Here is a 23595-nt window from a genome sequence, read left to right on the forward strand (position 1 = left end):
CTCAGGGGTCGGCGGTGGCGAGGACCCGCTGGCCTTCTTGAGGGACGTGGAGGTCGCTGTGTCCTTGTTAGGAGGAGAACAAAACGTTGGCCCGGCAGGTGGGGCGGGGCACCTGCTGTCCTGGGAGCTACAGACACAGACACACACGCACACAAGGAATCTCGGCCCCCACCACCTTGAGACCCAGTCCTCAAAGTCTTCTTGGAGAGGCAAAGAAGGGACCCAAACGCTCAGGGGACGCTGGTAAAAGCCCAACGCAGAAACTCGGCCACGGTCATTGCAGGGCGGGAGGGGCTGTGCATGTCTCCTGGGGTCCTGAGGTTCAAGAGCACCCAGTGGGATCTGCCTCCGACCAGCCAAACCGTTCCCCCAGCTCCTCAGGCCATCTCTTGATGGCACCGGAGGACCGTCTGCATCTCTAACACAGAGATCTCCCCTCCCGGCTGGTGTCTGTGTTGGCTGGGGCGGGGCCTTGGCGTCTGGCACGTGGAGCCCAGTGTCTGGGGGAGCATTTGGGAGCCTGAAGGTTGTGGACAGTGGCAAATGCGGAGGGACAAGAATCCGCTGTGCTGAAGGTTTCCCATCTTCTTGCCGTTGGCAGGAAAAAAAAAAAAAAAAAAAAAAAGAAGAAAAGAAAAGAAAAAAAAAAAAATTAAAAGAATAAAATCCATCGTCGGTTTTATGCTGAGTTTTTTTTTTCCTTTTTGTTCTTTTGAGTGGTTTTTTCCCCCATCTTTTTGTTGTTGTTGTTTTTTAAAAGAAAATACAGTGAAGACACTAGAAGGAGGAGAAAAGACAGATCAGGCGCATGTCTGCCTCTGGCCACCCATCCGCCAGACCACCTGCAGTTCCTGCGCTCTTGACCTGAGGCTTTGAACGGGACCCTCTTTGGGGCACACAGCGGGTGCTCCATTTTCACAGGAAGAACACAATCTCTCTCCCTCCTCTGTTCTCTTGCTGAGTGGCCACACATCTGCCCCACCCTGCCACGGAAGGACTGGTCCCTGGACCTGAGATCCGACGAAGGTAAGCCCTGTTTTAGGTCCCAGCTCGGTCTCTGGAACGAATTTCTGCAAAGCAAATCGCGCCCAGGGCGTCCTGGTGTGAGGCCAAGCTGGCGGAGCCCCCTGAAATGTACATACTCCCCGGGGAGCTGGGACCTTCCCCTCACATGCCCCCAAAGAATCTCCACCTCCCCTTCCCCAAGCCAGGCCCCAGAGCAGAGGCCTGCTGTCCACCACCTGAAGACCACACATGGTCATAAACTCCCATCGAGGTTCACACTGGCCAGAGGGCTTGTGGAGGCCACCAAGCGCCTTCTATTCCAGCACGTAGACTCCTAAGTACTCCTAAGTCCCTATTCTAGTGCTTTGTGTGAAAGAAGTGTTTAAAAACAGCCCGAGGGCTGGGACAGGCAGGACTAAAGCCCCAGGGGAGGTCAGGGTTTGGGTCCGGAGACTCTCTCTGCTAGGAACTAACTTTCCGGACAACTTTAGGGCAAAGAGGCGGGCAGGGGAGGCGGGGTGGGCAGATGGATGACCGGCCTAACGGCAAAGAGTCTTCTGGCAGAAATTAGCTGGTGTGGGCCGGGCCTACTGAAAGCCTGAATCTGAATCAAGTGGCTCCGAGGTTTTAAATTCTCTTGAGAGCTCTTGGTTTTAGGGGTCCCTGCCACTCCCCGCCGTACCCCACAACATAGATTCGTCTCCTCCTGGGGCCAGGGGCGTTTCTAGACCTGGCTGGGATGTATCCACAGCAGATACGGACTCACCTAAGCAAATACTGGTCGGATGGCGGTTCCTCCTCACTTCCCGAGATGGTCAAATGGCACGCTTGTCTTTGGGAGAAGAGGCACAGCGGGGGGAGGAGATCAGCTGCTAGTAATGGTAACCTGGCAAATCTCTTCCCATTGTGGAGTTCCACGCACCCCGGCCCCGGCCCCGGCCCCAGCCCCTGCCCCTGGAGCAAAGGGCAGGGCTGTGTGATCTCAACAACCTTAGGATGTAGCTGCTTTGTAGCCAAGAACATTGCCTAGAGAGGCAAGGCACCAGACTCCCAGCTCGCGGCGCACCGAGCCCCTCCCACGGCAGACAAAAGGACCAGAGGAGGTATCCTGCCCCACTCTGCCGAGACACCTTCCCTGGGCCACCGCGGACTGCCCCTTCCTAACCTTCCCAGTCCAAACATGGTCCTGAGTGAGGCCACCAGACGGGATCTGCCCACCTCTCACTCCTGTGCTGACCCTGACCCGAGGGAGGCTTCCTGATGGCAGGGACCACGAGCCCCTGCTCTGTGAGCTCCCCTGCTGCCCACCCAGGCCGGGCCCCGGTAGTGAAGGCAGGATCCCAGCTCCACCACCTGCTGGGGCGACCTACTTCTCTGAGCCTCAGTCTACTTTGGTCAGTGGGGCTAAGCTGACCTCAGAGTGATTAAAGGAAGCCAAGTCCCTGCTCAACAAAAGGGGCTGCTCCAAGGTTATCGCAGGGGGGAGAACAGAAGCCCGGGCCCGGACTCCCACCAGGCCAAGGCCCTGTGGCGTAGTGGTGAGGTGCGGGAGGACTGCAGAGAGGGCGGCTCACCTGTGAGGCTGAAATCCGGGAGACCTCTTGCCGCCCAGTGAGGTCGGAGGAGGAGACGTTGGCGGGCGCACCCCTGTGTAGCCTCATGCTCACCTTCCTCTCTCGGTCGACTCGTGAGATCGCTCTGGGAGAAGTATTGCCTAGAGGGTGAGGCGGGGGGAAGCCACCCTCAGTGTCCGGGTCCCCGGGGGCCCCCGGCACCCCCCGGGTCCGGCCCACCACACAAGGTCCCCGCTCACCAGCTTGCTGGATGCGGGAGGCTGGGGTGGAAGCCACAGGCTCGGCAGCAGGGCGGAGCCGGTTGGCGGTGGCCCCCGTGGGCGGGCCAGGGGGCAGGGCCCGGGTGGCGGACCCCCGGAGCTGCCCCATCCTCTCCTCGCGCTCGTGTTCTCGCCGCTCCCGGTCCACGTCCTCGGGGTTCCGGGCTGCGCCCTGTGGGGAGGAGATGAGACTTGGTCAGCCCCTGTGAGCTCAGGGTGCTCTGAGATCCGGCACTCACGCAGGGCAGAGCACAGGGAAGGAGGCCAGGCGGGCACCTGGGGGAGACGCAGCTCAGAAACCCTCTGGTCCAACCTCCTCCCCACCAGGCAGGAAGCCCGAGAAGCCTGGGAATGACCCGCGATCACACAGTACAGAGAAACGAAGCCACACGACCGCCCGGAAGGAGGAGGAAGCTGGGTCTGAGAAGCAGAGGGAGGTCACTCTGCCCTGGTCTCATGGGGCCGAAGCAGAGCCGAGAGGGCTAATGCCCCACAAAGACCAAGGGCACTCCTTGGCCCTCCCAACCTGGGCCCCTACTGTGTTCAGAAGCCCTTGGCCCCTCCAGGTTTCCAAACAGAGCAGAGCAGGTGTTCAGAGACCCAGAGAAGGAGTAACAGGCTAGCTAAAGGCAGGGCCAGCACTTGGACCAGGGCGCCAGCCAGGGGATCTTGTCAAAGGCTCTTCTTCCCCTGTCCCTGGACCTGGCAGTGACTTTTGGCAGGTGCTGTGGGGGAGGCCCAGGGACTCACACAGATGCTGCCGGCCCTGGGACAAGACAAGAGCTCAGGGGGAGCTCGAGAAAGAACGGGCTAGATGCCCCATAGAAGAAATAGAGGCCCAACAGGCAGGCTGGGGCAGAAGGGGGAACATGAGCCCCCAGGGCCTGCCCTCCAGCTGCTGCCCCCGCCCAGTGCAGGAGGAAAGGAGAAAGGCCCAGAGAAAGGAGCCCGGCGTGGGAGCGGCACCCGGCCGCGTTACCTAGTTGGTCCTGGGGTCGTCCACAGGGAAGGGCAGGGGGCTGGCAGGAGGGGGGCCGCATCTGTGGAGAAGAGAGCTGCAGGCTGAGTGGGGGGGCCTGCTCACAGGCCACGGGGTGCAGGCTCCTGCAACCCCGTGTCTCTCCCAGGGAAATGGCCGAGAAGGCCCTGCTGTCCTTGGGAAATGACGGCTGGGGACGGCCGCGGCCTTGAAGCAACTCCAAGAGGTAGGGACTAGGGATCAGAATGATCCCTGAATCCTAGTGAGGAACTGAGGCCCAAGCAGTCCTCATGACCTACGTGGGGTCACAGCTCAGGGTAGAGCCGGGATCTGAATCCAGGCCTCTGCCACCCGGCTCTGCTCTGCGCTCCGCACCCCAGAGGACCTTGTAGGACATCTTAGGGATGCGCATGCCCAGCCCGCCCGCCCACAGGCCTGTGCAGGCAGGCCTGGAACCACCAGGGTTCAACCTCCTGACTCCCAGTCTCCACCCCCTCTCCACTCCCGGGCTCCTGCCCACTCAGCGACAAGCTGGCTGAGAGCAACTCAGCCAGAACGAGAGGAAGCCTGTGAGAAGAGCCGCAGCGCCGCTCAGGAAACCTCCTGAGGGCAGGCCAGGGATGTGTTCATCCCCTGCCTGGGGGAACTGAGGCTGATGAAGTCAAGTGGTCCCTTCGGAGGGGCACAGCCTTGGGGCGACCGACTGAGCAGAGGGCTGGAGACCCTGCCCTTTGTGACCCCAGCGGTCTCGGGCCAAGGCCAGGCCCGAAGCAGGAGGAGCTATTCTCCACGTTTCCACCTAACCAGTGATGCCTCAAGAAATGCACACCGGGGAGGTTTCTTGGCTTTTATTTGCCCACAGAAAACACAAAAGGTCAACATCAAAGTCACACAAGCATCCAGCCCTGTCGTGTGGACCCCTGTCCTTGGCTATATGGAGTATCCTCCTGGCCTGCTGGTTGGACCTTGGAACACAGCGGCTCTGTGTGCTGAGAGCAATGTCCCAGGCTCCAGGTATCCAGGGATTCCAGGGCCCTGATGCTGAACGGGGCGGCCACTTCAGGGAGAGAAGCTCTCAGTCAAGGGCAAGATCCTTCCCGTGGCCCTCTGTGCCCAGCACGGTGTCCGGTCTGCAGGTAGGTGCTGGTAACGGCACCGGGGGGCCTGGCCTTGAGGTGAAGGCACGGAAGGTCCCCGTCACAGGTCTGCAGATGCTTCCGCCAAAGGGCAGGTGAAGACGGTCGAGCTCACCACGGTGACGGCGTCAAAGGCGCCCGCTGATCCAGCCCAGGCCGAGTCAGAGATCGGTGCAGAATGAGGCTGCTGGCACCTCTGCTCAGCTTCCGACTCGAGAGCTTGCCTCTCAAGGGACCCCAGGAAGGGCTCGGAGTGGCAGCAGTGAGCGGGGAGGGTGCTCTTGGCCTGGCTTGACGTGAGATGTCGCCAGCCAGATGGTCCCACGAGAGGCTCTGTGAGGAGCCATCTAGAGCAGAGCTTTCTGTGATGACGGAAAGGTTCACGTCTACCTTGCTGGATATGGTAGCCACTGACCAGCCGCTTGTGGCTCCTGAGGGCTTGAAATGTAGCAAATGCAACTGAGGGACTACATTTTCAGCTTTCGTTTTAATTCATTAAAAATCAGCCACACGGAGCCAGGGGCTACCATACTGCCTGGCACAAGCCGAGACAATGTAAAACCCGTTCTTGGAGCTACACGGAGAGGAAGGGCCGAGCCCATCCCCGAACCAGACCCAGGAATGACTTTCCACAAAGATGAGTGAGTGCCCGGCGGCCAGATGCCTCGAGCAACGCCCTCCGGCGAGAAGAGCCGGCCCTCGGCCACACTCCCGGCTGCAAGGTCTGGGTTGTAAGGTGCCCCACTGCCCATCTCCCACCCCTACCCCTCGGGTCCCTTGGCCTGTGAGACCGCTGTTCTCTGCCCGACCTCTGTCGAACTCCTCAGGGAACGGTACCAGGCCACTGCCTGAGACCCAGAGAGAAGAGGGGCGCGAGACCCAGCGCCGACCCCAGCGTCCAAGAGAATAAGGCCTCGCGTCCTGAGCGTCTGGCAGAGCGAGCCGAGGGGATCCGCCACGAAAGGACAGGCACACCAGGATGGAGCGCAGTACAGGTGGGGGGCGTTTAATGAGTTCAGGTTCGATACAGAGGCCACCGTCAGGGTCTTGCTGAAGCCGCTCCCGGCGCCCGTTCCCACCAGGCCCTCCGGGGCGGGTGAACATCATCCCTCCTTCAGGCTCTGTTCGTCAGGCAGCTGCTGATTCATCCCCAAGAAGCTCCCGGCAGGGCCTTCTCCACCACCCCCTCTCCACCGCACCCCACCACGCCAAGGGACACCTCCTCAGGCCTGGCCCCGATGGGCTCAGACACACCTGGTGACGTCAGAACTGGGGCCCTGGAGTCCAGACCACGGGCCAGTAGTTTTGGGGGGGCAGCTCCTCCACCTCCTCCACGGGCCTATCTGGAGGGCCCTGGGTGCCCAGGGGCGCCGGGCACCTGGAAGGGACAGAGAGCACAGCAGAGGCTCAGCCTCTTGTGCTTGCCCAGCCAAGCGGTAAATCTTGGAAAGGCCAGGCCTCAGAGGGTCCTTACCAGTAAGAGGGTGGGTACGTGGGCCCGGCACAGGGACAGGGGCGGGGGCAGGGCAGTGCAATAGCTTCGCTGTCACGGGGCTGAGCCTGGCTCGAGGAAGCCCCCTTTTCCAGAAGAGATGTGAAACAAGACACACAATTTCACAGATTCCGGAGCTCCGGGGCATGGCTGGCGCACGCTTCTCCCCACCCTACCCCCAAGACCCTTAAGAGAGGGAGACAGAGCAACCGCCTAGCAACACCCAGGGTCCCATGACCAGGAAGAAAGAAACCACAATGAATGGGTCCAGGCTGGCCAGAGGGGCCACGGTGAAGGCAGCCGCCTGGGACGTGCAGAACAAGAGCAGGGTGGTGTAGGCGACAATGAGGACAGCGGGGGGGCCCGCCAGCGCCACCCACGCCCCACCGAGAGCACCCAGGAGGGACTCGAGGCCCAGCCAGGTCCTCTTGGGTCTGGTGGGAGGTGGAGCCCTGCCCGGGCCCTGCTGACCACAGCGGCACGTGCTGTCAGCACAGATGAGGCCGGAGCGGGGGGGGCCGCGGGGACTCCAGGACCCCAGCGAGGTCGCTTGCGCTGTCCAGCTCATAGCTCCCGTTTTTCGGGAGCCCCGCCCGCCACTGGGTCACTTTGGCCTCGTGAGTCAGGGCCTTCCCCGTCCAGTCCCCCAAGCCCGCCTTGGCCTCCACGTGACTCACGAATTTGAGCATGTTCCAGTCGAAGACGTAGTCGTAGGAGAAGCCCTGCCTGTGGAAGAGGTTGCGGAAGAGCTGGCGCAGGTAGGAGTAGTCGGGCTTGTCGTCGAACCGCAGCGAGCGGCAGAAGTTGAGGTATGTTGAGAACTCGGCTGGCGGGGGTCACAAGGCACAGAAAAGGTGAGGCCCGGGCTCCCGGGCGGCCCAGCAGCCTGTGTCGTCCCACCCACCCACCGTCCCCACAAATACTTTCAACCTAAGGCGGGGGGGGGGGGGGGGGGAGCAAGATGGCACCAGAGCAGAACTCCGGGCGTCCGGGTGGCACTAAAACCCGTCCCTGCCCGCGGGCAGAGCCTCCGAAGACCGAGGAGGCGTGTGTTAGGGGCGAGCGTCCCCCCGCGGTGAGCAGGCCCCACAGGGCCTTAGGTCACCGCTCTGCCTGCTCCTGCCGACCATTCTGGGAGCCTTGCAGATAGCAGATCAAGAGCTGTCAAGCCCAACGGACAGCCAAGAGCCCAATCAATGGGACCTCCCAACGTGCGCTAAGCCACAGGGGGAAAACTTCCACCTCCTCCTGCCCACAGCAGGGGTGGGGAGAGCCCCTCGTGAGAGAACAGAAAACATAACGTACACTGGGCTCTGCCCCCGGTTCCTGGCACAGGATTCCTAAAACCCCGGGGAAGCCCTAAACGCTAAGAGCACTAGGAGAATCTTTTGTTCCGGATGAGGCGACTCTGGGCGGGCTCCCGGCGGCTCCTGGATGGATGGGAGCTGGCCACCAGGAAGACCAAGCCACGATTAGAAAGCTTAGAATTTTCACGCCCATCTCCCCAAACACTTCTCTAGAAGGGAGGGGGCTGGAAACAGAGTCAGTGACTGTTTATGCCCACGTGAGGAAGCCTCCGTAAAAACCCCAACGGTGTGGGGTCTGGGCAGCTTCCAGTTGGACGCATCCACATACAGGAGGGTGACACACGTTGACTCCCTGGGGACAGAAGCCCCTGTGCTCGGGCCCCTCCCACACCTCGTCCTATGAACCCCTTCCTCTGGCTGTTCGTCCACACCCTTCAGCACAGCCTTTAATAAAGTGGTGGACGAGGTAAGTTTCCCGGGCTCCTACGAGCCGCCCTAGCAAATTAATCCCAGCCGAACAGCAGGGCGTGGGAACCTCAGACACACGGCGCAGGTGGCAACCTGGACTTGTCAGTGGCATCTGAGGTGGGAGGAGGAGGACAGCCCGTGGGATCAAGCCCTGAACCTCCAGGCGGACGGCGGCCGAACGGAGCTACACTAGAGGACACCCAGCTGGTGTCGCACAGAACTGCTCGAGGGGCGGGTAACACCCCACACGTTTGGGGAGAAGCGTCAGAAGGGACATGTTCTATGCGGGTAGCCAAGGAGGCTCCCGGGGTAAGGCCGAACTAGCTTTTCCTAACACGCAGCCCTTGCGAGAAGAGGCCGGAGAGGAGGCCCGAGCAGCGACAGAGCGCATGCGATTAACGGTTCTGGCGCGGGGGGGCAGCAGCGGTCCGGTGTGGGCTGCGTGGCCTTGTCTTCCCCTCCGAGAGGCCTTCGGGGGGTCCCCAGGCTGGCCGCCTCCCCACCTGGGCTACTCACAGGGGTAGCCTTTGCAGAGGACCTCGATGGGCGTCGACATCTTCTTCTCGCTGATGCGCTCGTACTTCTGGCGCTTGGTGGCCGCTTTGAGGCCCTGCCAGGGCAGGGAGCCCAGGTTGAAGTACATGAGCACGTAGCCCAGACTCTCCAGGTCGTCTCGACGGCTTTGCTCTGCATGGAATCGAGGACGGGGTGAGGGGCAGGGTCCGCCTGGGCCGGGATCCCCTCCTCCAGGACACCCTCCTCAACAGGGGGGGCACCGCCCCTGCACCCCCTCACGCTCACTTGCTGCAACCCCAACACAAACAGGTGCAGGTTATTAACGCTTCTGCAGAAAAGGGCAGTTTGGGGGCGCGTCTGGCTTCGGCTCGGGCCATGATCTCGCGCTTCATGGTCTGAGCTCTCTGCTGTTGGCACGCAGCCTGCTTCAGATCCTTTGTCTCCCTCTCTCTCTCTCTGTCCCTCCCCAACTCACACACACTGCCCCCCAACCCAAATAAACATTAAAAAAAAAAAAAAAAGGGAAAGAAAAGGGCAGTTTCTCCAGCCCAGGTACTTATTCAATCAGTAACTACGTATAACGGGTACCCTGGTACCTCCCCGCCAGCCCACTCTGCGGGCAGGGCACAAGCGTGGCATCACCCAGGGCTGAGGTCAAATCCAGCTTTCGTACCAAGCTGCACAGCCTAAAGCAACCTGTGCTGCACCTGTGAGCCCGCGCTCCCCACACTGTAAAAGGGGACCGTCCCCACCCGTTCTCCAAGGCTGCTGTGGGGATGAAAAAGGCACGTTCAGGCGCTCGCTACGCCACAGTTCTTCTTCTTAAGGGGAAGACCTGACTTTGGGGCAAAAATTGGGGGAACTGCGTGCCTGGGTGGCTCAGTTGGTTAAGCGTCCAACTCTTATTTCAGCTCAGGTCATGATCCCGCAGTCTGTGAGTTCGAGCCCTGCATCTGGCTCTGCGCTGATGGCACGGAGCCTAGTTCGGATTCAATCTCTCTCTCTAAATAAACTTAAAAAAAGGCCGGGGGGGGGGGGAGGGGGATGGTGGTGAGGGGTAAATCCAGGCCACAGAAAGCCAGGGTCCCGACCAGCAGCCCATGGGTGCACACTGCTCTTGGGCCTCGGACACTCACCGATGCCCAGATGGGTGTTGATGGAGGCATAGCGGGCAGTGCCAGTCAAGTTCTTGTTTTCCCGGTAGGGGATATGCTGGTGGGTGCGGGCGTCCCGGTATTTCTTGGCCAGGCCAAAGTCGATGATGTACACCAGGTTGCCCTTCTTCCCCAACCCCATGAGGAAGTTGTCGGGCTTGACGTCGCGGTGTATGAAGTTCTTGGAGTGGATGTACTCGATGCGGCTGATCTGGGGAGGGGACAGCAAATCATTCAGCAAGCGGTCCACGGAAGGGCCTTCACCAAGCACTCTGCGCCAGGCCCCGGATTGGGGGCGGAGGACTGGGGTGGCAGGGACAGAAAACACATCCATGGTCCCTGCCCCGGGTAGGGGAGAAAGATCTGTCTGCGACTATGTAAGACGATTTCCAGGGGCAAGTCAGAGAAGGCTTCCTGGAGGAAGTGATACAGAAATTCTGAAAGAGGAGTTCACCGAGGTTGTTGTGAGATGGGGAAAGAGAGCAAGACAGGAAATGAAACCTGGAAAGGCATCTGGGCCCCCATGGAAGCCTTTGCTGCCTGAAGCCAGAGTCAGAGAAGCATTTCGAAGGGTGTTCTGGCAACCAAATGACGGGGGAAGGGGGGAGAGGGAGAAGAGCCAATGAAGCCTCGACAGTGGTGACAGAGGTGGAGTCTAAAAGACAGGATTTGTCCCCCAGCTTGCAAAGGACACCCAAGTCAGGCAGACACACAGACTCTTCTCTTCCTTTAAACATCAGGTCAGAGGGGCGCCTGGGTGGCGCAGTCGGTTAAGCGTCCGACTTCAGCCAGGTCACGATCTCGCGGTCCGTGAGTTCGAGCCCCGCGTCGGGCTCTGGGCTGATGGCTCAGAGCCTGGAGCCTGTTTCCGATTCTGTGTCTCCCTCTCTCTCTGCCCCTCCCCCGTTCATGCTCTGTCTCTCTCTGTCCCAAAAATAAATAAACATTAAAAAAAAAAATTAAAAAAATAAAAAATAAAAAAAATAAAAAAAAAAACATCAGGTCAGAAAGGTAAGTTGACTTACACGCGTACGATACACCCTCTGGCTAGTCAGTCCCCTTTCTGGACCTCAGGCTTCTGAAAATCCACAGCTTCCCTTGGCATGGCTGAGTATTTCCTAAGCCTTTATTGAGTGTCACATCCCGTGAGAACCTGACGACTCTCCTCTGCACACACACATTTAGACCAAAATTGCAGGTGCCTGCAGACTTTCTGTAGGTCAGCCGCAGACCCTGACCCCTGCCTAATAAGAGGTCTGTGTATCATTCCGGGTCCAACATGCTACGCTTTTGAGGCACCTGGCTGGCTTACTCAGCAGAGTGTGCGACTCTTGATCTCAGCGTCGTGAGTTTGAGCCCCACGTTGGGCGCAGAGCTAATTTAAAAATAAAATAAGAGTCCAAAATTCTGTGCTTTTATATTTTTAAAGAGTTTTCCTCCCCTGAGTTTAACAGGGCATCAGGACCCAAGGAGAGCTCATCAGTAGGCATCTGTTCTGGTCCAGGCACTGTGTGGAGTCCCATGTGACCCCACAACGAACAACCCAGCGAAGGGGAGACTCTCATCTGAGACGACTGAGGCTCCGAGAGGCTTAGCGGTCTCCTACAGTCACCACAGCGGGGCGGGACCCAGGTCTGTATGATCACTAGTTTTAGAATCACCCGAGAGCAGAGTCCTACCCCAAGAGCCCAACCCAGGATTTCTGGAGTGGGACCGGGAATCTGCATTTAACCCCCTCCTCCATTCTATAGCCAATGGTCAAGGACCCCTGGTCCCGGTCCAGGAACCAAGCCTGTCCTATGGCCCTGTCACTGCCTCCCGCTGTGGCAGCCTCCAGAGGCAGCAGGCAGAGCTGGCACCCTGTGCCCAGTGGCACGGTGGGGACGCAGCGGATGGGAGGGCAGCTGCAAGCCCAGCAGAGCCCACGGTCCCTGGCTTGGGAGGGGAGGTGGGGGCTCACCATCTGGTCGGCCAGGAGCAGCACCGTCTTGAGGCTGAACTTGCGGGAGCAGAAGTTGAAGAGGTCCTCCAGGCTGGGCCCCAGCAGCTCCATGACCATCACGTTGTAGTCACCTTCGGCTCCGCACCACTTGATGGACGGGATTCCCACTGAGGGCCAGAGGGGTGGGGGAGGGGGTCAGGGTAGGCCCTCCTGTGAACGCATGCGCATATTCATGCCCAGTTCCTCACGCTCCGCCCCCAGGCCCCGACAGCTCTCACCTCCCCCCTGCATCATCTTGTAGAACTTGCTCTCAATGTGCAGCTGCGGGTGCTTCGTTTTCACACACTCTAGCTTGATGGCAACTTCTTCACCAGAGGCGATGTTGGCACCTGCCAGGGGCGGGGGAGGAGCACAAGGGACCCGGGTCACGCTGGGCCAGGCAGGTGGCCCCGGGCCAGGGCTAACTCGTGTTTGCCCCGGAGCAGTTCAGCACCCCTCGGGGGAGGCCGGAATGGTGGCAAAGGGCCCAGCACCGCATCCAAGGGAAGTGGAGGGGCTGCGGGCACAGGGGCAGGAACCAGCCCAGCTTAGGCGACTGCAGAGAGCAAGAAAGGCAGCATGTGTGAGGGGAGGGCTGGGAAGAACTACAGGCATGTCACAGAGCCACAGGCCGGCGCAGCGGGAAGGCCAGATGTAAAGGGAGACGTGTCACGTAAAAGGAATTTTATCCTGGTGAATGGGAGCCACTGAGCCGGAGACGAGTGAGGTCAGTGGGATGTCAGTGTGGGAAGGAGAGAAGGGGGCAGGGCAAGGCTCTGTCTCAACAAAGACCCAAATCCAAATTGTGCCTTGCCTCAGTTTCCCCAGCTCCAATACTGAGTGGACTGAGCTAGAGGTCTGGGGGCTAGACTTGAGTGATGGGCCACTATAACTGTAGCTGCAACCACTGAAACAGTGTAGTCTTAAGACACAAACGAGCAGAAAGTCCAGAGGAGAACACTACCACGAGAAGAATTTAGGGTGAGGGAAGGTCTGAGTCTCAAGTCAGGGGAAAGGAGGAGCCGGCTGGCCGTCTGAGAAAAGTCACCATAGTTCACACCGCACACCAGGAGAAAGCCCAAGTGAAGCAAAAGTGTGTAGAAAAAAGAAAAAGGTGGGGGGTGTAGGTGAGCATAGCCACTTTGCCCCCCCCCCACTTTGTTTTCAAGTTTATTTTGAGAGGGGAGGAACGAGAGAATCCCAAGCAGGCTCCTGGCTGTCAGAGTTGAGCCTGACGTGGGGCTTGAACTCACAAATCATGAGATCACCGTCTGAACTGAAATCAAGAGCCAGATGCTCAAGTGACTGAACCACCAGGGCGCCCCAGCCTTTTTTTTTTTTTTTTTAATTTTTTAAACATTTTAATTTATTTTTGAGAGATAGAGACAGAGCATGAGCAGGGGAGGGGTAGAGAGAGAGGGAAACACAGAATCCGAAGCAGGCTCCAGGCTCTGAGCTATCAGCACAGAGCCCACGTGGGGCTGGAACCCACAAACCATGAGATCATGACCTGAGCCAAAGTCGGACGCTTAACCAACTGAGCCACCCAGGCGGCCCCCCCCCCATTTTTTTTAAAGTAATCTCTACACCCAATGTGGGGCTTGAACTCACGACCCTGAGATCGAGAGCTGTATGCTCTACCGACTCAACCAGCCAGGCACCCAAGCATAGCCACTTTGAAAACCAGGTTGACATTTCTTCATCTAGTAAAGTTGAACACACACAAACCCTCGCCCAAGCAAGCCCACTCCTGAGTGTGTGCCCTCCAGAAACATGTGAGCCCCCAGGAGGACAAGAATGTGCACACCACCAAACCAGCCAAAGGTCCAACCTCAGAACGGCCAAGTCAGGACGCAGTCTCAGAGAGAGGAATGCCGCAGGGCAGTGCAGAGGAAAGGCTGGCGGGCGGCTCCTGGCATCTTCACACTCAGTACAAGAGAGCAAGGGGCGGCACCATTCACAGGAACCCAACGTGAACACAACCCAGTGCCCAGCACCGAACCCGTGGACACACTGAATGCATCTCTCCACGCGGTGGGATGTTAACCCGCCCAAAAAGGGGACGAAGGCCGGACTCACGCTGCAACGCTAATGAACCTTACAAACATGCTACGTGAAGAGGCCAGACGCAAAAGCGTAAATATTGCATGATTCCGTTATCGGAAATGTCCAGAATAGGTCAATCTGCGGAGACAGGAAGTAGATTGGTGCCTGCCAGGGGTCGGGGGAGGGGGAAAGAGGGAGTACCTACTTAATGGGTACAGGGTTTTCTTTTGGGGTGATGAAAATGTTTCGGGACTAGGTGGGAATGGTGGTTGCGGCACGACACTGGGAACGTCCCACCGGCCACTTAACTGTGTACTTTAAAAACGGTTGATTTTCTTATGTGCATTTCACCTCAACTGAAAAAAGAGGAAGACAGAACAAGGCAGGCACAGTTCAAAACGTGCAGTGCTGAGCGGTGTCAGGTCTAGGGATACAAACGTGATAAAACTCTTTCGCAAGAGGGAACGATTTCAATTGTCAGTGGTTCGCTCTGCGAGGGGAAAGCAGAGGAGGGGATACAGTGGGTTGCCAGGGGCCTGCATGATGACAGGCGCGTCCTCCCCCGAGGGGAAGGGTGCCCAATACCATGCATATCTGTTGTACGTATTCCTTTGTGCCTACTCGACGCTTAATAAAAAGAAAACATCGAGGGGCGCCTGGCTGGCTCAGTCAGTGGAGCATGTGACTCTTGATCTCGGGGTTGTAAGTTCAAGCCCCACTTCGGGTGTAGAGATTACTTAAAAACAAAAAAAAATATTAAAAAGTTAAAAAAAAAAAAGAAAACAATGAGACGTTAGAGGAATAGAAGAGAGAACTGCCTTCTAACTTTGGGGTAGGCAAGCCTTTTAATCCCTGATTTAAAATCCGAAGGCCATTAAAAAAAAGGGGGGGGGGGCTCTGTCCCATCCAGAAAGGGAATCCCTTCTCTGTGGCAAAAATACCAGCAACAAAGTCCTAAGAAATACATACTTGTAACTCTTCGCAGCGGCAAAGAGCTGGTGGCCCTACTACGTTAACGAGCTCCTACGTATCAGTAGGAAAAAGACTCAAGGCTCAAAGGAAATAGTGTAAAGAATCTGAACACACACTTGGAGAGGAGGAAACCATTCCTATAAAAATGGCGTACTCTTATGAAAAGATGCTCAGCCCCCTTATAAGAGAAACACACATGGTCCTGAAAAAGCACTCCCACCTCTGCCTGGTGGCAATGCCACAACAGTAAGACGCGTGCGCTGTCCCGGCAGAGCTGTGGGGCGGTGGGCACTGTGCCCCAGGTGCATCCCCGCTCCCGCTTCGGGAGTGCACTCCACACTCGGGAGTGCAAAAGAGGCCCGGGACGAGGCTGTCCGTGGTGAGCTGTTTCCAACAACAAAACGTGGACACAGCCCAGATGGCCATCATTCTGGCCACGGGTTAAAGAAAGAAGGGCCCCCCAATAACCCAGAATACAATGGAAAAAGAATGAGGAAGCTCTCTCTGTGCCCAAGCTGACAGATCTCAAAGATACAGGAAGTGAAAAAGCAAAGTACAGAGTAGTATGTCTTCTCTGCTCTTTCCAGTTTAAAAACAAACAAACAAAGAAAGGTGGGGAAATCGTCCCTATCTGTGTTTGGTTGTATCTACGTAAGAGAACACTGCAAAGAAGCGTGAGAAACCAGTAAGGACCCGGGAGGGCTACAGGGCTACGCCGACCCCTAGCCCCGGAAGGGTGAAGGACACCGCACTGGACACCAGGTTCCTCGTGGTCACTTTTTCCCAACACCTGTGTTGGAACAGAATTCACACACTTCCAATCACCTCTGAAGTATACAATGCAGTGGTTTTTTAGCATATTCACAAGTTCACCCCGAACACCAGTACCCCTCAGTACTCGCTCCACATCTCCCCCAAACCCCAGCTCTGGGCAAAACCACTCATCTCCTTTGTGTCTATGGATGTGCCCATTCTGGACGTTTCGTGTAAGTGAAATCACACGACGTGCCATCTTTTGTGACTGGCTTCTTTCACTTCGCATGCTTTTGTGTTTTGGTTTTTGGTTTTGTGTCGTTTCATTTTTGAACCCCGTAAAATGAAATTAAAATGAAAAAGAACACAGAGGACCAAATCCAGGGAGCCACGGGAGAAAAAGTACTTTGCAAACTGTAAAGCGCTTCTGGCATAGCAACAGTCATCGCTGGGGACAGCCACACACGTGTCTGGGGGACAGTAAGGATGTGGCACGGGAGAGGGTGTTTTGAGTGCCCGGCACGCGGTAAGTGCTCAACAAAAGTTGGGTTTGGTAAGTACCGGCCCCCGGGCTTCAGAGGTGAGCCCACATGGGTCCTAACCACGCGCAGGCCAGTGGGAGGAAAGGCCGCCAGGGCTCCCGATGCATGAGCGGGACTGTGCCAGAGGGAGGTCACAGCACCTGCAAAGGCCAGACGGGAGTGGGGTGCAGCGAACTCTGAGTCGTTTGGTGCAGCCAGAGCTTGAGGTAGCTGAAGAAGACATGGGAAGAGGTGAGCAAGGGAGAGATCAGAAGGGTCTCAAATGCCAGGCTAAGATCCTGGCCATGAGCCTGAGACTCTGCAGGCCAGGTATGAATGCCTTTATTACAGGCTTTCTCGGCCTTCCCACTGACACCTGAGGCCCAGCAGTTCTTTGCTGTGGGGACTGTCCTGTGCATTGCTGCGCCGTCAGCAGCATCTCTGACCTCCACCCACCAGCTGCCAGCGGTACCCTCCTCTTCCCCGAGTTGAAACGATCAAAAATGTCCCCAGATCTTGCCAAATGTCTCCTGTGGGACAAATAAATCTGTACTCCCCCCGGCCTCGTTCGGACCCACCGTCATATTAGAAAGGACTGGAAGGGCATGTGAGGGGCGAGGGAGCCCCAGAAGGAGCCGCTCCGACTAACTGTCCAGGCAAGAGCTGACTGTGGTCCCAGCCAGGCAGGAGGCAGAGACCTTGACACTTTGGAAGTGGGGCCTCTTATGATTCAGCAGATGTGTGCAGGAGGGAGAGGGGAAGGAGCCCTTTATTCCTTTGAACTCTCCTGCAGTCCCGCAAGGACTACTGTTTGTATCTCTCCTTGACACCCACAGAAACTAAAACACCAAAGGTCAAAGACTAAATGCCACGCTCGCTTCCCCAGGACACGGACCTCGCTCCTAGGCCAAGGCTTCGTGTCCCTGCAGAGTGCTGGAAAGCCACCACAGCTGCCTGTCCCCAAAGGCTCCCACCACCACAAGGCCCCTTTTGCTGCCTCTGGGTTCTATCAGGAAGCTGCAAGCCTTGTCTCTGAGCTCCCTTCGTTCGGCTACTGAGGCTCAGTAAGGTGACGTAACTGGCCCGAGGTCATAGGTCTAGCTGGGGGCAGAGCCAGGATTTAAATGTTAGTCCCCAAAGACTCTTTTTTTTTTTCTCTACTCCAACTGTCTAGCAGCTCAGTCGTTCAATCGACAGACACATACACAGTGAGCCCTGGACCACTGAGGCAGCCCTGTCCTGGATGAACACCGCTCACCTTCTGTGGAGGCAATGGAGGAGAATTCTAAGTGAAGAGTGCCAGAGCAGGGGTGGTGGAGGTGACCCAGCAGTTGGATAGAGTGGCCCTGTTGGGGGATGGGCCAGTCTGGAAAACAAACTTGGGACACGGAGAAGGGCTTGGAGCCGGCCAGCCCTAGGATCTGGGGCCTGGGGAAGTCCTGGGTGGGGAGAGGGGGTGACCAACCTCACGTGGGGGCTCATTCTCCCCAGCACAGACTCACATGTATAATCAGGGACCTGGCTGGACTGGAAGTGCAGAAGAAAGCACCCCCACAAGCACCTGTTGGGGAGCACCGTCCCCTCGCCATTGAGAACCGAGGAGCAGAGACTAAGAGGCATAGGGAGTTCTCAAGGGCGCACAGCCAGTGGTGGTAGAGTGGGCACAGTCTCGGCCACTTCTGGACCCCGTGTAGCTGACCTGAGGCCCTGACAAAGCTGGTCCCACTCTCCTGGTTGTCCCCTTATGATACTTGGAGGCGGGACCGGAAGAGAAGCTGCAGGCCTCGAAGCCATATCCACAAAGCACTCGCCTTCGGGTGATCCTGGAAAGCAGGGCCTAGAGGCCGCACCCAACCCCACCTGCAGAGGCCATCTGGAGTCAGGCCCTGGCACAGGCACCAGCGACAAGAATGCAGCCAGAGCTCTGAACAAAGGGAGCCAGCGAGGCCAGCCGGGGAGGCCCTACAATCGCCACTGTCCCCACACTAGCAGGAGCCCAGGAATGAGCAGGACGCGGCGTCATGCCAGGACCCCCTCGGCCTGAGCACCCAGCAAAGGCTGGACAGGGCAGCTGCTCAGGGCAGAACGGGCTCCCCACCTCCACTCAGGCCGAAGGGGACCCAAATCCTTTGGACAGTAGCAAATCCCAAAAAAGACGGAGGGCTGGCGGGGGGGGGGTGGGCAACATAAAAACACTACCGCTGGGCCAACACGTGCAGGCGTTGTGCACACTCTGATCTCGTGACTTCTCACCACCCTGCGGGCCGCATGACCCCGTTTTACTGACAGGGGAGCCAAGGCTGGCAGAGGTCATCACCTGTTCAAGGGCATACGAGAAGCACCCTGGTAGAATTTACATCAGGGCCTGTCCAAAGAGAAGCAAATCTGGGTCTGGTTTTTAAAATAAACTAGATAAACAGGAAGTCCTGCCCCCAGGGAGGTCCCACCACATGGACCAGGGACACTAGCTTTCTGAAATGACCTTGGCCTGCCTCTCCCCATTCTGTTCCCTTCTGCAAAGAGAAGGCCCTGGATTGGATGCTTCCTAGAAGCAGATGTGCACGTGTGCCAAAAACTACTCCCCGTGCCTTTTGCTCTTGGTCAGCCAGGCCTCAACATCACACAAACTTCCCGTATGGGGACACTGAGGCACAGAGCAGCCACACGACTTTCCTGCAGCTGCACAAAGCCAGGTCTGGAACTCGGGTCTGTCTGACGTCTTCCCCTCATGTTCTGTCACACCCTCTCGCTCATGTGGGGTATAAAGACTGCCTTTTCTAGTGTTCAAGAGAAACCCTGGGTGGCCAATTTGATGGCCAGGTACTGCCATCAATGGTACTGCACCTGCTTCTTGATGTGTGCGGAAGGGACAGCACGGCTCTAGAGGCTGCTGCTGTGCGGGGCGACCACATTCAACTAGGACCCTGCCCAGAACCAACTACATGCTCAGAGAACGTCCCCTCCCTGTCCCCTCCGATGGGGGAGGCAGCAGCTCACCAAGAAGGAGTCCGTACCCCTAGAGGGCAGAGACCCAGACCACTGGGTGAGAGAAACCCCCTCCTCCCCAAGTTCAGAACCGATGAGCACAGCACACTGCCTTGATGCTTTCTTTTCTCTGCCCAGGACAGAAATTATTTACCTTGCTTTTCCAAGGAGGAAAAGAGGGACAGGAATGAGGATAAACCCCAGGGGCTGGCCACCCTGCTTTAACAACTCCCATTCAAGGTTACCCACACAGTATCTCCCCTCCAGACCCTCTTCTGCCAGGTCAGGGAACGGGGTGAGCGATTCGTTTCAAATGACAACACGGGAACAAACTCACTTTCAACAGGAAGCACATCTGGAGAGAAAGATCCAGAACGCTATGGCCAGACCCCTAACCCCCACCCCCACCCAGAGGTTACTGGGAGAGCCTGCGTCATTGTCATTCCGAAGCCCGCCTGGGCTGAATTCCAGGGGGCCCCCCAAGCAGAGGGAGGGGGCCCAGGCCTCCTCTGCCTATTAGCATCCTTCTCCCAGGAGGCAAGAAACAGGGGTGCTACCCCAGCCCGGCCTTTCCCACGCCCGGCTGGAGACCCAGGTCACCTGCAGCTGGAAACCAGAGCTAAAAATACCCTCTTCTGCCCAGCCTGCAGCAGGTGGGCACCCCACCCCACCCTGACTGCGTGAGGAGCCCCCTGGCCTGCCTCCCCCACAACCTGCTGCTTCCCTCCTTACCTGGGATGGCCCTGGGGACAAAATGGCCCAAACATGCCACGGGAGGCCTGAGGCCAAGTTCTGGCTTCAGAGCCTGAAGACCTGCCACATTCCCTCCTGCTTGTCCCCGGCGCTGTCCCCAGGGCCCCAAAACCACTAGGCCGGAACCAGAGACACTTACCCAGGTAGATGTCTCCAAAGGACCCACTCCCGATCTTCCGTCCCAGGCGGTACTTGTTCCCCACACGCAGCTCCATGACTCACTCTCGCTGCAGAGGGAAGCAGAGACACACGGGTCAGGGAAGCGGGGAGCCGGGAAGGGAGCCTAGGCCGCTAGACCCCACCAGATCCCCCACCAAAGGCCAGGGAAAGACCCGAGGAACTCGGGAGACCAACATTCTCCCTCCCACTGCACAGGAAGAGAGTTGGCCTGGCTTTGCCCGAGGGCATCCAGGTGTCAGGTGGCCTGATGGCCTCCACGTGTGAGCAATAGCGGAGGCGGGCTGAGAACACATGTCAGGGTGGCCAGGCAGAAGGCGGAAGTGGAGATAAGGCCCGGGAGGAAAGAGCCAAGCAAGCATCTCCTCGGGGGACACGCATCTGGGGACCCTCCAATAAGAGCCTCTCAGGTGCGGGCCAGTCACAAAGGGCCAAGACCCTGAAAGGAAAATCAAAGACAAAGGGGGTGATGGGGGAGGGGGGACACAGGAGCTGCTCGTTCTGGGGGTGCTACCATGGCAACCACCGGCAAGTTCCAACCTCCAGGGACGGAAGGACAAGGTGAACCCTAACCCCGGCCCCCACCCCTAACCTTCTCTGCTTCTAGTGCCAGGAACCGGACACGAGGCCTCCACGGCCTGGCCTGGTCTTTCCAGAGGCCAGAACTTGCCAGTGTGCAGTGTGCCCTGCTGGAGAGGGGCCTCCTCCCCAACTCAGGGGGCAGCCAGGAAAGGGGGCCGCCAGAACACCCAGTCACCTCCCTCTCCCACAACACCAAGCACCTCACACAGGTCTCGCTGCACGTATTTTTGGGGATGGACAGTTTGGGGTTGGCTTCCTTCAAGACTAGAAGGAGGGTCTCCCCAGAGGGCCCCACAGAGCAACTGAGGCAACCAAAGCCAGGTTTTTAGCCACTGGCCTCTGGGGTGGGAGGAGAGGTCTGAGGGAAGGATGCTGATGTGAGCAGCTCCCCTCCTTCCTGTGCCCCATCCTGTGCCCAAGCCCATGAGACACAGGGGCCATCCCTGTGCCCTCCAGGATCCTGGCCTGCAGAAGAAGAAACTCAAAGGCCAGGAGATGGTTTCTACAGTTAGGGGAGAGGGGATGGTGAACTATCAAATGGGGAGAAAGACGGGGGATCCCTAACGTCTCAGAGTGTTCATATGGCGGGGGTCTCCCTTTGCAGACAGGGAACTAGGGAGGCCACATCACCTGCCCCACACTCCCCAGCAGCAACTTGGTGGCAGTCTCCTCACCTCAGACCCAGACGGGGTTCCCGCTGCCCCACCTGACACAATCAGGACTGATTTCCTGCCAGGCCTGGGAAGCAAAGCAGGAAGACGGAAAAGCAGCTGTACCAGGCACAGCAGCCCTGCCTCTTTCCTATGCCAAACGCTATCCCCAAAGCCAGACCCACCTGGGAGGGGAGATGGGCGAGATCTAGTTCACAGATGGCCAGGCTGGAGCTCTCTGGCCCCGCAGAGGCCAGAAGCCAACAGCTCCTGCCCAGGAGACACATCCAGCCCTGGCACCTAACTCCCAGGGAGCCGCCACTGGCCCTTCCCCCGGTGGCCACAAGGAAGTAGCCTCCACCCCATGCCAGCCAAACTCTGGGCTCTCAACCAAGGGCCTCTGCCCACACGCCTGGCCAGTCCCGGCTGAGGTGCCACGGCTGCCAGCGGAACACTCTCCACATTTGCAGAAAACTCACATTTCACATACACACCGACCTGTGTGTACCCACCAAAGGAAGAAAGAAAAGCAGACGCACACCGTGAGCCGCACAGAGGGGGAGGGGACGGGGGGGGGGGTCACGGGTGTGTACATACACAAACACTGCCCCCCCAGTCCGTTTTCTGCCAACGCCAATTCAGAGACCACACATGGCAGCCAGGAAAGCCGCAGGTTAGGAGAGAAACATAAATATACCCGCATCCTATATTACATAAATACCCACGCCAGGTTATATAAATACCCGCGCCCTCCGTCTGGGTGTCTTACATAAATTACATAAATACACTGCACATGACCCCCCAGCCCCTCCCCACTCACCGGGCTGTGGGCAGAGAAGGGAAGAAGAGAGGGTGCAAACAACAGCCCTGCAGGAAACCACGGCTGGGCGCTAGCCACCCAGACCCGGGGCGGGGGGCAGGGCCCCAGAGAGAGCCTAGACTGTCCCAGCACTGTCCCCTAAAAAGCCGCCCAGAGGAAAGGAGAAAGGATAGAGTCAGGAAAAGAAGAAGGTTTCCAGTTCTTTGCCGATTCTCCCATGGGGGGGGGGGGGGGGGAAAAAACGAAGTGAAAAAGAAAAAAAAAAAAAAAGGCAGACGCAAATCCGGAGTTTCAGCTGGTTAAAAAAAAATTACACAAACTACCAAGCAGCAGAGCACATGGACAGTTTTCTTACTCTCTGATACCCCCTCACCCCCAGCCAGAGCCCTTATCACTGGACCATTAAAATAAAAATTGGAGGGACGCTCTAGACAGTAAGGCAAAGGAGCCCCCAAACAGGCATTCGCTGGGCGTAACTTCAGACACTCTGGATCCCCTTTTCCCCAAATCCTTCTCCCTGAGGAAGGCTGTGCCCAGGAAGGTTGTGCTGAGAACACAAGCAAGAGAACTAAGGGAAAAGTTGGGGAGGGGGCTCACCCCACTTTGAGTTTGGGCGTGAAGAGGAGCTTGGGAATCCTCTCTCTAGAGAGACCCGGACAAAACATAGTTTGTGTCCACGGAGACTCGCAAAACATGGATTTCTCCCAGCAGAAACGGGAGAATGCGATCTGATAAATAACCCCCACCCCTTTCTTTCTCGCCACAAAGGAAAACAGAATCTGTGGCTGAGTGACCACACACCCCATCACCTCAGGGCCCCCAGGCGCCCCCCGAGCACCCCCATCCAACACACGGGAGCAGCCTCGCTGACCCCCAGGTCCGGAGCCCCGAGCCGGGAGAGAAGGGGGGAGGCGCTGCTGATTGTCCAGTGAAACACACAGAAGCCCAGGGTTTGGCCGAGAAGCCCGAATCAACAGTATCAACAGTCTAGGGTGGCCCCAGCACCCTAGTCCCGGACCTCCCCCTCCCCCCGGCAGCGTCCCCCCAATCCCAGCCCGGGGTGGCCTCTCGGCCGGCTGGGGCCTTGAAGGGTCCAGCTGGGGGAGGGGGAGGCGGGCCAGACTGGGGGGGCCTCCCCCGGTTAAGCCTGCAAAATAATAGTCACCCTCCTCCTCCTCGTCCCCAGCCGCGCCTTTGTCCTCGCCGGGCCGAGCGGGCGGCGCCCGGGCTGCCCCCCCTCCCCGTACCCGAGTGCGAACGCGCGTGTGTCCGCCCTCCCCTCCCCTCCCTCTCGCGCAAAAACAAAGAGGCGGAGGGAGCCCCGTTTCCCCCCGGGTTTGCGCCCCTCCGCGGGCCCGCGGCCCCCCAATATTTACCCCGCCGGGAAGGCGCCGGTACCGGGCCGCTGCTCTGGGGGCTGCCGCGGGCGGGGGCGGCCCGCCGGGGCGGATGCCGGAGGATTCG

At 58.2% G+C, this 23595-nt stretch overlaps 1 protein-coding gene across 6 annotated transcripts; it reads right to left on the reverse strand.

Moving 5' to 3' along the window:
* Positions 1-749: 749 nt before the first annotated feature.
* LOC115517720 (casein kinase I) lies at positions 750-23595 on the reverse strand. Of its 6 annotated transcripts, none has more exons than XM_030320607.1 (12): positions 23508-23595; positions 20042-20129; positions 12112-12222; positions 11852-12000; positions 9874-10102; positions 8738-8908; positions 7124-7272; positions 3819-3879; positions 2819-3011; positions 2580-2719; positions 1772-1837; positions 750-777 (listed from the first exon to the last, which is right to left on the reverse strand). In XM_030320607.1, exons 2-11 carry the CDS (start codon positions 20115-20117, stop codon positions 1821-1823), a joined length of 1296 nt encoding a protein of 431 aa, XP_030176467.1. In that variant the 5' UTR covers positions 20118-20129; positions 23508-23595; the 3' UTR covers positions 750-777; positions 1772-1820. The 6 variants fall into 6 exon arrangements, with proteins under 6 accessions (XP_030176467.1, XP_030176469.1, XP_030176468.1 ...); XM_030320609.1 differs by lacking the exon at positions 23508-23595 and adding an exon at positions 23297-23349; XM_030320608.1 differs by lacking the exon at positions 23508-23595 and adding an exon at positions 21497-22106.

The sequence above is a fragment of the Lynx canadensis genome, chromosome B4 (assembly GCF_007474595.2).
Source record: "Lynx canadensis isolate LIC74 chromosome B4, mLynCan4.pri.v2, whole genome shotgun sequence".
In the NCBI taxonomy this organism is placed as follows: Eukaryota; Metazoa; Chordata; class Mammalia; order Carnivora; family Felidae; genus Lynx; species Lynx canadensis.